The following is a 14,428-nucleotide window of genomic DNA, read 5'->3' as shown; positions in this document are numbered from 1 at the left end:
AATTCCCACCTTTTAGGCAAAAATAAAAACTCTCTTTACATATTAAGCATGCCTCTTGTCTTACAAACTGGTGTCCTAGGAACCACTGACTACCTCTGTCTGGGGCATAAAGCAAGCTTGCAACTTTTATCAACAATACACCGCAAATGACCAGTGCTATGTTGGAAACAATAAATGTTTCTTTGTTATTCTGAAAAATCAACTTCTCTTTCAACTTACAGCCTTGATTGACTTAATTTAAATGCTTGTTCCTGTTTTTTTTTTTACAACAATAATTGTTTAATTTATTCTGTAAATGTCTTGATGTTTCTCTTTTGTTCGTTACCCTCTTCCCTCTTACCCCCCCCCCCTCTCTCTTCCACTTCCTCTCTGGCCAGAACATCTCTCAACTGTTTTCAAAGTCACTGAATGGAAATTTTCCCAACAACTTCTATGTTATTTACAGAAAACATTTGCTATTAGGTAGATGGAAAACTTCAGCAGTCAGACCAATTTGTGCTCCAAAGTAGCAGGCACCCATGTCAGCAGTAAATATATGGAAGAGAATCATGGTGTGAAAAGTACCTTTGTGATTTGGGGGTCCATTTCATAAAAATGCCTTTGAAAAATATTACATAATGGTGGCTGTTTAAGTTGAAAACCGTGAACCTTGACTCTGAGACCCAACAAGTATTCTTTGATTCAGCCAAGGCAGTCTTATCAAAAGAGAAACATCCATCCTATAATCAGAGGTTAAAACTGCCATCAGCCAAATGACATGTGGCTTTTCTTTTGTCTTCTGTTTGCATTTGCCATTTTCTATCCCAGCAGGATCTATACTTCAAAACATTTCCTGAGAAGCCGAAAGTCATTTATGTTGGTCTTTGACTTGTAAATACTTCCTAAGGTTAACTATAACCAAGGAAGAAACTTTTGAGTGGCTACAACTTTTTGTAGGCACTCATCATACATGTACCGTTCTTTTGTATCTTCTTTGTTTGAACCCATCTATTTCTTCAGTGTGAACACAAAAGGTAGACATTACTGTATGGGAAAAATAGCAAGTGATTCCAAGAGACAAAACATGGTGTGTGTGTGTGTGTGTGTGTGTGTGTGTGTGTGTGTGTGTGTGTGTGAGAGAGAGAGAGAGAGAGAGAGAGAGAGAGAGAGAGAGACAGAGCTTGCTTCTCTAACTTAAAAATTAGTGAATGAGTTTGGAGATTGACCTGAGGATTTCTGCTGTGACCTGAATGTTAGCATCTTCTCAAAATACATGTTTGTTGATATAAGGATGTTGCTCAGTAGCTGTACATTTTTTAGAGACCTGAGTTTGATACACAGAATTAAACAAAACACTGTGTGTTGACTTGTCTCCAATGTCTCCCATTAGGATTTGGGGCCTTTGAGATATAAGTAGCTCAAGAGGGCTTCATAATCATGAATGAAATAGAACCCCATTTAGAGGCCATAGAGAATCTTCTTACTTCTTTTCCTCTGTGAAATCACAGAATTTACTGGAGCAACTGGTGCTTACTAGAAAGGGAATATGCTAGCACATCAATCTCTAGAATTGTAGTTGTCAAATTTGTGGGGTTTTTTATAAACTGCTCAGTTAAAGTTATTTTGTTTTAGCAGCCAAATAGATTAATAAATATATTATTGCTGACAAGTAGGGTTGTTCTATAACAAATACCTACAGATGTGGAAGTAGCTTTGAAAATGGGTAATGAATGGGTAGAGGTTCAAGGAGATTTGATGTACACTGTGAATACAAAGTGTCTTATGGGAGAGAATGGGGAAGGTTCAAAAAAAGATGAGGACTCCAGGGAAAGGCTCAATTTTAAAAAATAAATAACCCTAAATGGTTCTGAGCAGGACATTGGTAGAAATATGACTAGTAAAGTCCACTTGATGGAAATAGGGATGAGGTCCTTACTAGATAAAAATCTATGAAGACCTAGATCTTGGATTTTTCTAGACTCCAGAATGATGAAAAACATATTTCTGTTCTTTATAAATTACACAATCCAACATAGCCTCTTAAAATGCTAAGAGAGCTTGCTATAGCATTGTAAGAGTCCAGGTGGAGTAGTAGGAAATGTTAGAGGGAGGGTGAATGGGAGGAAGATGGAGGGGGAGGCAGAGGCAGAGAGGGAGAGGGGAAAGAAGAAAAGAGATTGAGATTTAGTGTCATACCTATATTTTGTGAGAAAGGGAGTATGTTCAGAGAGGTAGAACTACTTACCAGAATGTTTTAGGTTAAGTTCATAATCTTGGTTCACCAAGAGGAAAAAATCAGGTGGATCTCTTACTACTTTATAGTTAGTAATACTTCCTGGTTAATAGTTCTTCAGAGAAAACAAAATGATAGGTGAGTGTAGGAGCTTACAGTTAAAGGGTATAATATTTTGTAATCCCTGTCTATGTTCATCGGATACGTTGGAGGTGAATTTTCACTTTATAAAAGCCATTTTGGGTTCAGGGAATGATTCTTCACAAGTTTCTTCTCCATAAGGATGACTTAGGGGATTTTAAATATTTGACTCACAGTCAGTTAATAAGTCATTGTTTCATAAAACAAGATATACTTACATTCTAGGTGGAATTACCATAGCCAATGAGATAAGGCTCTAGTGATAAAGGCTAACAGGTTTAAATATCACCTTTAAATGTTTCTTAACACAAGATAAACTTGATCTGGTTTTTCAAAATTCTAACAGGTTCACAAGGACTTGTGCCTTTCAAATTTCTGAGAGCTCAAAGACCAAATGAAGAAAAATTAACTGCATCCTTTAGCAAAGCACAATGAAAATTTTAACTTCAACCTAGAAAAGTGATTTTATTGAAATGAAAAATGCTTCAAGAAAAATGAATACTGTTGTTTATTAATTTAAAAAAATCATCTTTATCCTCTCAGCTTCACTTGAAAACTTTGAAGCTTTCATATCTTGCATCAACATCTTCTAGAAGAGAATGATGGGTTGACCTTTAGGTAAAATGTGTTTTATCCAGTTCATGTTTTAATTCTTTCTAATCGTGAACTTTCTTTTATTTTTTCATATGCATTTGGCCTTTGAGACCTTTGACTTTTCACCTCCAAGCCTGAGTTAAAATCTTTAAAAAAAAAAATGCCCTGAAGTAACTGAGGGCAAACAGTCAAGACAAGTTAATAGATAAAATCTTGTTTTATGATCTCTTTTATCTTTCTTCTCACTACATTGGGCTAGTATATATGAGGAGAGTTTCCATTCAACAAATACTTTTGAGCATTTATTATATTTTATGTACTATGTATACAGCTGTCACTAACATAAGAAAACTCTCTATACTTATGGAATGTACAACCTTGGGACAGGGAGAATGCAAGAAACATATGTGCAATATAATATCCAATACTAATTCATATACTGGAAAGAAACAAACTTAGAGGGCACACAAAAGGAATGAATTATATTTTATATGAAGTGGCCAGGGAATCCCTGCTGAGGAACTCACGTAAGAAGAGGCCTGTGTGATTGTAGGCAACCATGAGAACAGCTGGGGAAAATGTTCCAGTCAGAAGAAATCAACAAGAGATAAGGGTCTAAGATAGGTCAATGCTTGATGAACATGAGAAAATAAAAGGAGGCTATTGAGTACTCCATTTGATCTAGATGGTGGTAGAAAGTGAGATCAGCAATAAGAGCAGATTGTGCAATAGTGCAAGTTTGGGGTTTCATTCAGTTCATCTGAGCTTGTAGCTCCAATTCAGGTGGTGGCAGTGAAGCTGAGAACATTGTCAAAGCTGTGACTGCCTTTGAAAGTTGAACCATGGGGCTTAGTGGTGGCCTAGATACAGGACATGGTAGAGAAAACTAGAAGTGAAGGATGATTTTGACTATTTTGACCCAAAGAACTGGTATGATGATGACAGAGATGAAGAAGAACAGAAGATCAATGTGTATAGGCAGAGAAATTAGGGATCTTGTTTGGGATCTTGATGTGACTATGGAATATATAAGTTATTGCATATTATTAAATAGGCAAATGGATATGTAAGTCTGGACTTTGTGTGTGAGGTAAGAACAAGTAAATTGCAAGCAATGGGATAGAAACTAAATGAGATCATCCAGAGATCGGATGAGAAGAAGCTGGAAAACCAGGGAATTTCAATTTATTTAAGTATAAGGAAAATGAGACTTAATGTTGTCAGTTATTAATAATTTTTGTTAAAGTTCTTTGCAGATGATATCAAAGGAGGTAGAGTTTTACAGTGTCCTCATGTCCAGTTGCAGATTTCTAGAGTTTTAAGAACTGCTAGTTGTTGCTTCTACTTTTAAATAGAATAGATTTATTTTAAAACTCAGATTATATCTGTTCCCACTGGCTTAATTATAAGACCTTCCTTCATATTTTTTCCCCAAAGAAATTTTCACATTGGAATATATATGTTTTGCATAACTTTTGTTAAATGTTTATATTTCTTTCCATTCTTACTACCCCAGAGGTTTGAGGATGTCTATTTTCTTTGTCTATTTCTCAATACCTAGCATATGTCTGCTACACATGAGTTCTCAATATTAAAAGAGCCTTGTAATCATTTATTTAACCAAGATGCATTACAAGTGTTTCTTAGTGGCAAAACACTATCTAAGTTGCTTGAAGATGAAGTACAGCAGCAAACCCTGGCCTGGAGAATCTTGGAACCAAGAATAAGACCCAAAAGGACAAGGACAAAGTGACTTTTGCCACAAGGTATGTAGGATTAGGCAAAGCCTGTGCTAATGTAGGAAGGTATGTATATGAAAAATTACTAAATTTCAGTACAATAAAGTACACTTTTTATATTGGATATATTTTATATCTAGTACATGTTTATTTAAACTGCTAACTTTAAAACATAGATATTGTTACTCCCATTTTACATATGAGGAGACTAAGATTCCAAAATTCTAATCAGGCAAGTCATTTAGATTTCCCCAGGTGGATGAACCAGATCACCTGAACCTGCTGGCACTGACCTCCCTTTCCATATTAGACCCCTTTATACATAAACATGCCTTTATTTTAAGACAGCATCAAATCCAGTCATATGAGACATGGTGCTGCTGAGATAGAAGCGTCATTCTCAGAATAAGCATGCTTCCTTGCTTCTTCTGGAGATTTCATCAGGCTCAAGCTTTGGGTCTGGCAAGAAAATGGAAATTCCATCTTGGCCAGTAGATGTAACTAGTGATTTTGCTGATTGAATCTGTTCTATTGTTCTATAGTCTAAGCAACAAGTGGCCTGATTAAGAACATGTGTTCTGCTATATTTACAAACCCTTTCCCAGGTGATCACACAGAATCTTTAGCCATTTTGTAGTAATGGAGACTTCTGGTAAAGCCTTTTAAGATGCTTCTTTGGCACTGTCTAGTTTTAGCGCTTTTATGCATAAATTTAGTTTCTTTTCTTTGCCCATCACAAACAATTCCACCCATTCTAGAACAAAGTATTAAGAGGGACTTTTCCAGAAATGCCAAAATACTTAGAAATATATCCACCCACTGAGGGTCTTTCAATAACATGTCATGTCACAAAATAAAACTTATGGTGTTTACGACAACTTTTCTTATATGATATTACTAATTACTTATGTTACATTTTATTCTGGAATTTAAAATGTAACTTTGTAATATGATAATATAATGTCCAACATTTCAACTAAGCACTATAAGAAGATGAAATACAGAGAAAATATTGAATGTAATTATATGCCAAAATTTTATGTATCACTTAGAATTACAAACATGGCACATTTATGTCAATTGAATTAATGTATAACCATACTTTAATTTTTATACATTTCCTCATGCTATTGAAGGTCATAGGTTTTTTATTTTTGTTAATATGCTCAACAAGAGAAATATTTCTCCTTAAAAAGACAACAATAGTTAAAGGAAGTTTTTATTAAATGAGAAACTATGTCCAGAACACATATTTAGTAGTTATTATTAGTTAGTAAATACATAGTTGTGCTTATGAAAAGGAATACCCTTTTTACGTAGTAGAACACTGGCGTGTTTCCGTCCATTTCTGTTTTCCACATGGCAGGTATAATTAGCCAAGTCAGCTTCCACCACTGAGTCAAAGATGAGTGTCAATTCAACTTCTTTTTCTCCAAGATGCTCTTTGAGGAGCCTGAAAGAAAGACAGTAGACTTGGCTGCATTTGTTTGAATGAGGCAAAAAGCAGTCATATAAAATCTATAAGATGGTAAAATAGCACAACTGCCTGAGGACTCTGTTGGCTACCAAGTGCTGTGGTTAGATGTACATCAGTGTATCACCTTAAGGAAAGAAATGCAAAAATGTGAAGAATAAATAAGAAAAAATGTGAAAATTTTACTCATTAAAAAAGAAGCAACAATATGTGTTGTTGGTAGTATTTTTTATTCTGTTGCTCTTTGTTCTTTTGGGGGCCTGCCACCCAGCTCCCAAATAAATACAGGGAGGCTTATTATTAATTATAAATACCTGGCCTTAGCTTGGCTTATTTCTAGCCAGCTTTTCTTAACTTAAATTATCCTATCTACTTTTTGCTTCTGTGATATTATCTTTCTTTTACTTCTCTAATCTTATTTTCACTCTTACTCCATGGCTGACATGTGGGTAGGTGGCTGGCCCCTAGCGTCTGACTCTCCTCCTTTCCTTGTTCCTTGATCTCTTTTCTCTCTCTTTTCTCCTACTATTTATTCTCTCTGCCTGCCAGTACTGCCTATCCTTTCTCCTGCCTCACTGTTGGCTGTTCAGTTCTTTATTAGACCAATCGGGTGTTTTAGGCAGGCAAAGTAACACAGCTTCACAGAGTTAAACAAATACAACATAAAAGAATGCAACACATGTTTGCATCATTAAACAAATGTTCAGCATGAACAAAAGCAACAGCATGAACAAAAGCAACACATCTTAAAATAATATTCTACAACAAAAATGTCACTAGGATTTGATAAATAGAGCATATAAGATTTGTATCAAAAAGGAGGAAACATTGGTTTTAATGTTCTAAATTGAGTTTATAAAAACTAATTGGATCTTTACACTATAACACAATGGAAAAAATCTGTACAAGCATAGGTTCTATGTCAGAAGTTAGGCTTTATAAATGTGTAAAGAAGGGGATATTAAAAATGGTGAGTGCAGCCGGGCGTGGTGGCGCACGCCTTTAATCCCAGCACTCGGGAGGCAGAGCCAGGCGGATCTTTGTGAGTTCGAGGCCAGCCTGGGCTACCAAGTGAGCTCCAGGAAAGGCGCAAAGCTACACAGAGAAACCCTGTCTCGAAAAAACCAAAAAAAAAAAAAAAAAAAAAAAATGGTGAGTGCTGCCGGGCGGTGGTGGTGCACACCTTTAATTCCAGCTCTTGGGAGGCAGAGGAATGTGGATCTCTGTGAGTTTGAAGCCAGCCTGGTTTAGAGCGTGAGTTCTAGGACAGACACGGCTGTTACACAGAGAAACCCTGTCTCAAAAACTACCAAACCTAACCAAAAGAAAAAACAAAATAACAAAACAGAATGAGGAGCATATGAAAAAATAAATTGAAGGTGCTTAGTGATTTTTAATCTCCAAATACCAGTAAGAACCTCGGTTTCTTTTCCCTAGCTTGTTATCCAATACAGTACTTAGCCTTGTTTCAAACCTGGCTGCTCCGCCATCCCCATGGCCCTGATATCTCTAAACCTTGCTCCATTCTTGTTCTCCTGCTTCTCCTACTCATGGAAGAAATCCTGTTTCAGTGACATTTTCTCAGTTTTGCTGTTTTCTTTCTGAATCCAATTGCAAGGGGCCTTGGATGGCCAGAAACAGAAGAGCTGCATTGCTAGCATTGGCTGCAGAGGCCCACAATTCCTGTTTCTTCCAAGACTTATAGTTTCACTAGTGTCTAGCAACCTCCTTGGTTAAAGACATGTTTCTGATTCCTCATGCTTTTGACCAAAAAGACCAAATTAAAGTGGCAGAAAAATGGCTGTTCAGTTCTAGGGTAGCTGGCTAAATATACATATATACTAGTAAACATAAAATACTTTATGTGGAAAATTAGAGGTGACAGAAGTAATTTTTATCTTCTTCATGGATGAGCACAGAGAAGACTTCTCTGATTTACTGGCATTGAGCACAAAGTCAAGCTGGGAGCTTACAAAGTCTTTTACTCAATTGGTGCTACAATTTATTCCACCTTTAAACTGGAAAGAATAAATACTACACTGAGTGTGAAATTGGGATAGTAAAATGAGTTAAAATAAGTGATTTGAAAAATAGAAACAATCACTGTCATACTTAAAGGAATGTTATTAAATATAAATATTTCATTATCCAAAGATAGAGTATTCAGATTTTGGCTCCTCCCAAAACAAATGAATTTATGTTTATTAGCATTTAATTTTAGTTTGGTTTACTCTCTTTCTAGTTCTTTGAGAGATGGAAAAGCTTTAAGTTAAGTTGGAAGAGGAGAGCTGCTAGAATGTGAGAATCCCCTCTACTGGTATCTGAAGCTCAAAGTAGGTTCTATGCTTTTCTAAAAAAAATTTTTATTAAGAAATTTTCTATTCATTTTACATATCAACCTCAGATGGTACTGGACTAGGTTCTACAGTTTTTTAAAAGTTAACCTTGTTTCTGTTCCCGTCCATTATCCAAGGGTTGACAATGTAGCACATATAGGTTAAGTGAGCCTTCTATGACCTCTTACATTTATGTATCTTTGAGGTCTCATGTTACTCTGTCTTTATATTAACTTGCTTTACTGACTGCCTGAAGCTTGGAATTTCCCCATCTAACCTTGCTATCGGCATACAGTTGGGAATTTATGATGTTTATGGTTTATATTGACTTTTGTTCTCTTTATTTTCTCCCTTCCCTTGGTAAATCCCACTGTATTAAATTGTGTTAGCATCGTGTAATCTGCTGTGGAAGAAGCTCTCTTAGTTCTAGAAGTCTCAGAGGCACGACAGATTTCATTTGATTTAAAGTATCACATGGAGGGCAGCCACAGCCTCTGCCAGGCACGGGGCAGAAAGCTGATCCTGCTCCTTGCCACGAAGCCTTTCCCTCCTCATCTCTAATGCAGTTTCCAAAAACAGATCTCCACAGGCTGCAGAAAGAATTTGGAGAGAGGATTGAAAAACGATCCTTCTTCATTCTATTAATATATATGAGGTGTCTTAATTATCAGCTCTTAAAAATCTCGAGGTGATTTGCTTTTTTGGAATTAAACAGGAGGTTGGTGTTTATGTCCATAATTCAGTTTGCTGAGCAGTCAAACTTTCCTACCAAATATTGATATATAAAAAATCCATCAATGATGCTTTTCAACACCTAATAGATACCTAGCTCTGGGCTAGAGACTTTGTGTAAGAGAAATATAAACATTCTAAGACTCAAACCTGATACACTAAGTTCTAAAATTTAAAGGAAAAGGCAAAATTTACACAATTGAAAAATTATAGAATGGATGAGGCCAAGAAGTGTTACCACCCCAATTGTGATGAGCATGGAATTTCAAAGCACACAGTATAAATTAGCTTTCAAAATAGACTTTCAACAGTGGCTAGGAAAGAGAAAAAAGAGGCTCCTTTCCAGGAGAAGATAGACCTTTTTGTAGAATGTGTGAGACTTATTTGTATGATTGATAGAGGTTACAGGTGAGGGTATCCTAGAATATACTTCAAATAATCTGAGAAGTATTTCATTCTAATGGTAATGATGGGAATACTAAGAGCCATGTGAATTTTGAATTTGTTTTAAACAGTTTATTTTGGGTATAACTCATCACCAAAAATATACAAAAAAATCGATAACTTTGAAACACATATCTTTTCATTGGAATTTTGGCCAGTGGACTCTGTTCTGGTTTATTTTTTGCTATGATAAAACACTGAACAAAATCCACATTTGGAAATGGGAACAGTTTATTTGACTTAACTTTCAAATCACAGTAGATCATCGAGGAAAGTCAGTGGAAAAACTCAAGGCAGGCATCTAGAGGCAGGCATCATGGAGGACTGATACTTGCTGACTTCCTCTCTGGCTTGCTCCATGACTCATACTCAGCTAGTGTTCTTATATATTTCAGGCCATCTCCATAAGGTTGATAGTGGGCAGAGCCCTCTCACATCAATCAAGACAATCTCTCACAGACACAGATGGCCATAGGCCAATTTAATCTGTACAATCCATCAATTAGGATTTCTTTTTCCTAGATGACTCTAGGATGCATAAAGTAGACATTAAAAACTAACCAAGGTAGAGTCCAAGAACTAGAATTTAAGGCAAGCTATAAGAAGAGGTAATATTAGAAAAAATTAGAGATCAATTCAGGTGAAAGAAAAACCACAACTTTAAAAAATTATAGCTACAATATATTATTAGAAATATTACTAGAGTAACTATGGTGAGAGCTCAGTCATTAAAATGCTTGCTACACTGTGAGCATGAAGACCCAAGTTCATTTTCCTAGCACTCAGGTAAAGGCAAAGCACAGCATATGTATATATACCCAGGGCTGGGAAAGTGGACATAGAAGGGTCCCTGGGGCTTGTTGGCCAGGTAATGTGCTGAATTAGTGAACTCAAGATTCAGCAAGAGACATTGTCTCAAAAAATAAGGTATATAGACAACTTGGTTACAGGACATAGAAAAATAATCTTGAATTGGGCAGGAATATCTGTGTTGGCTAACTTTCAAATTGCTGTACATTGCTATGAAGGCTTATGTGGAAGAAAAGACATCAATGGTCTTACCCAGCATGGGACCCTGCATAGTATGATAATGACATTAAATGAAAGATGTGCAATAGTGGCATTACTGTTTACAGGGGTAACCAAACAATCTCTTGATTGTATTTGAGGCCTGCTCCCCCAAAGAGAGCCTGGTACTGTAAACATGATCATAACACATTGTTAACAAAGCCATGGGCCTTAAGGGAGAAACTACTGTTGTTTTACTGAAAAGTCATGTTGCCAAACTTCATTATAAATATTCATGTTACATCCATAGATTTGTGCTGCTTTCAGCCAGTGAAAGAAGCTTCTTATTGCAGAGTGTAATGGCTAATGAAGAGATTCAAAACTATTCTTAGTGCAGAGAATAAGTCACTGTGCATTCTCAGCCATAAATAGAACATCAACAATACCTCTAGAAGTCTCAGAGAACAGCAAAGAAGAGGGGATAGTAGAAAGATGTAAGAGCTGGAGGACAGGGAGGAGAGATGTGAAATGCTCTCATCTGGGCATGGCATGACTGTTGCACATTTGAACTCAGAGCAGCTGTGGTTATCAATGCAAGACCTGTACAAGATCAAACCAGTTAAAAATTTCAACATGGAGCAGGGAGAGGATCCCAATGCCCCATCCCTAGCTGAGGAGACAATGGCAAATGATGGCTGCTGAGGGAAGGCAAGACACTTTTATTTGGTGGGCGTGATCATTGGTAGGTGGCCCAGGACACAGTATACCTGAGCATACAGGCAGCAATAATTAGATTCAGTGGGTTATAAAAGTAAAGGCATGAGTTGGTACAAAGATGGTAGATATGCTGAGGGTGACTGGTGGAGCTGGAGGAAAGGTATGGGGGGTGAATATGATGAAGATACATTATATTCACATATGAAATTTGAAAAATAAGGTACAGAAGCAATCAAGGAGGATACTTGACATCAATCTCTGTCCCCCACATACGCACACCCACATGGACATATAACTGTACATACATGTGTACATATATTCCTACATATATGTTCCCCACAAAACAAAAAAATAGTGTATTACTAAAAAGAATGTGGCAATTGTGTCACACACACACACACACACAGTGAGAGTGGGAGCAAGAGTGAGCAAGAATGAGAGAGAAATATTGAGAGATCTGAGCAAATGAAAAGTTACCAACTCCTCTTATAGATCTGTCAGATAATTGGACTCTTGTCCTCTAATACTAATGATTTTAGCATACTCAGATCAGAATCCTAGGAGCTTGATGCAATACTAATAAGAACATTTAAAATGTAAATAATGCAATATACACATACACTGAGACATTCCATCAATATAGGTTTATAACTAGTGTATCAGCTAAAACTAACTGAAAACTTGAATTGTATTTATATTTAGGCTTACAATAATCTGAGCCTATGAGTTAAATTTTTTGCACATAGGTATAGGCGGACTTCACACTTTGTGAGTTTTGCCTTCAGAGGCAATGCTAGTTTTCAAGGTCAAGATAACTATCCTTCATTCTTCTGGCAAGTTGAAAGTGAAAAATATTCATTTAAAAATGAGCCCAGAACACTCTGTTCTTCTTTTTAAAAGTCCATCCTCAAAGGAAACTATTTTCTCAGATTCTAAAAAAAAAATATTAGGATTTAGCAAAGCATAACAAGTACCTGGGCAAAAAGAACTACCCATCTCCATACCCCTCCAGTTTTCTTGTTTTATCTGAATGCAGGTGACAATGGGAAACACTTAGGAAAGTGAAAGTTTGTGGGCATGGGGTTGTTTAAAGCCTGAGAGCTCATCATATAATTTTGGAATGGTTACCATCACATCAGTCAAGCCAAGAAGTAGGAATGTGAAATATTCTAAGATACCAGAAGTCTCTATGAGTGGCTATGTTGTTATGTGTAAGTAGGCTATAAATGGTTATACATGGCTATAAATGGCTATGAATGTTTATTGTAAATTATTTGGCTATAAATAAATTTTACAGTATAATGATGTACTAAAAGAAAGATAAATTGGAATAATGTGAAATAATCAGTCAAAACCAGAGAAAGCAGAAACGTTGGAAGACAAAAGAAACAAAGAACAAATCTAACAAATAGAAAGTGATAGATGTTTAAAGTTCTACAATAATAATCACTGTAATATAAGTGATCTGTTTGTGTTCACTGAAGACTCATTGACAAAGTAGTTTAGAAGGTCAAAATGGATGCTTCCTATAAGAAAATCACTTTAAATATAAAGAAAGAGACAAATGAAAAGTAACATATAAAGATGAGTGATCTGTTTTTGTTATTTGAAGCCATTGACAAAGTTGTTTAGAAGGCCAAAAAAAGATACTTTCTATAAGAAATTCACTTTAAATATAAAGACAGAAACAGATGAAAAGTAAAAGGATGCCAAAAACCCTGCAATGTTAAAATTCAAAATGCTGTAGTAAGCATATTAATTTTATGCAAAGATGACTTTAAAGTAAAAAGTGTGAAAAAAGAGGTGATTTTATGGGGAAGGGCCCTTTCTGAAACCATATATAAGAACCATTGACAGATATGCATTTGACAAGCTCACAAAATATCTGAAGCAAAAACTGATAGTACCACAAAGAGTAACAGATGAACTCAGTATTAGAGTTGAAGGCTTCAACATCCATTTACCACCAATAACAGATTCAGTGGGTAGAAAAGCAGTAAGGCTATAGATGAAATGACCAGCCTCAACATTAAACAAGCTAAAATAGCCATCTATAGAAGATATCTCACAGTCACAACAGAATTCCTACATTTCTCAAGTTTACATAAATCACTCACAAAACAAAGCAACTTAATAACTACTTAGCAAATCCCGCATAGGAAATAATGTAAATTATGGTCTTGGGACATAATAAAATTTAATTGGAAATCAACAACAGAACAATACCTACAAAGTCCTAACCAAATATTTGGAGGTTAAGAAACACACTTCTAGGAGGATAAACTCCCTAATGGGTTATCCAATACTGAGTAGATTGCCTTGGAAACATACACACGCAGGCAATACTGAATTGACTCTAAAACTGGTGATTATACAGTGATTCATTCATGTGTATGTGTGTGTATAAGAACAATGATTTAAAAAATGGAAGCCATAAATTTGTTTGGGGAGTCAGGCAAGTGAGGTGTAGGAGGGAGGAGAAATAATGCAATTATATTTTAAATTAAAAATTTTAAATTAAAAAAGACAAACATGGTATGCACTCACTCATAGGAGGATACTAGATGTGGAACAAGGATGACTGGACTGCTACATACATTACCAGGGAGGCTACCTGGAAAACAGGACCCCAAGAAAGACACAGGGATTGCCCAATGACAGAGAAATGGATGAGATCTACATGAACAGCCTGGACATGCGTGGGGGTAATGAAGGGCAAGGGTCGAGGGAAAGAGAGCTTAGGGGAGCAGGAGATCCCAGCTGGATCAAGAACAGAGAGGGAGAACAAGGAATAGGAGACCATGGTAAATGAAGACCACATGAGAATAGGAAGAAGAAAAGTGCTAGAGAGGCCCACAGAAATCCACAAAGATACCCCCCCCCCAATAGACTGCTTGCAATGGTCGAGAGACAGCCCGAACTGACCTACTCTGGTGATGGGATGGCCATACACTCTAATTGCCGTGCTGGAAACCCCATCCAAGGACTGAGGGATCTGGATGCAGAGATCTATGGCTAGGCCCCAGGTGGA

General features: G+C 36.4%; 1 protein-coding gene across 1 annotated transcript in view; it reads right to left on the bottom strand.

The window, feature by feature from the left end:
* The window catches only part of Il1rapl2 (interleukin 1 receptor accessory protein like 2), a 1,202,523-nt gene that overhangs the window by 24,489 nt on the left and 1,163,606 nt on the right, over positions 1 to 14,428 (bottom strand). The window contains exon 8 of the mRNA XM_028894663.2: positions 5,994 to 6,139. Coding sequence (XP_028750496.1) covers positions 5,994 to 6,139 — 146 coding nt within the window. The remainder of the gene's footprint in view (positions 1 to 5,993; positions 6,140 to 14,428) is intronic.

The sequence above is a fragment of the Peromyscus leucopus genome, chromosome X, assembly GCF_004664715.2.
Source record: "Peromyscus leucopus breed LL Stock chromosome X, UCI_PerLeu_2.1, whole genome shotgun sequence".
Classification (NCBI taxonomy): Eukaryota; Metazoa; Chordata; class Mammalia; order Rodentia; family Cricetidae; genus Peromyscus; species Peromyscus leucopus.
Note: the sequence above shows the minus strand (reverse complement) of the source record. Positions and strands in the feature narration are given on the sequence as shown.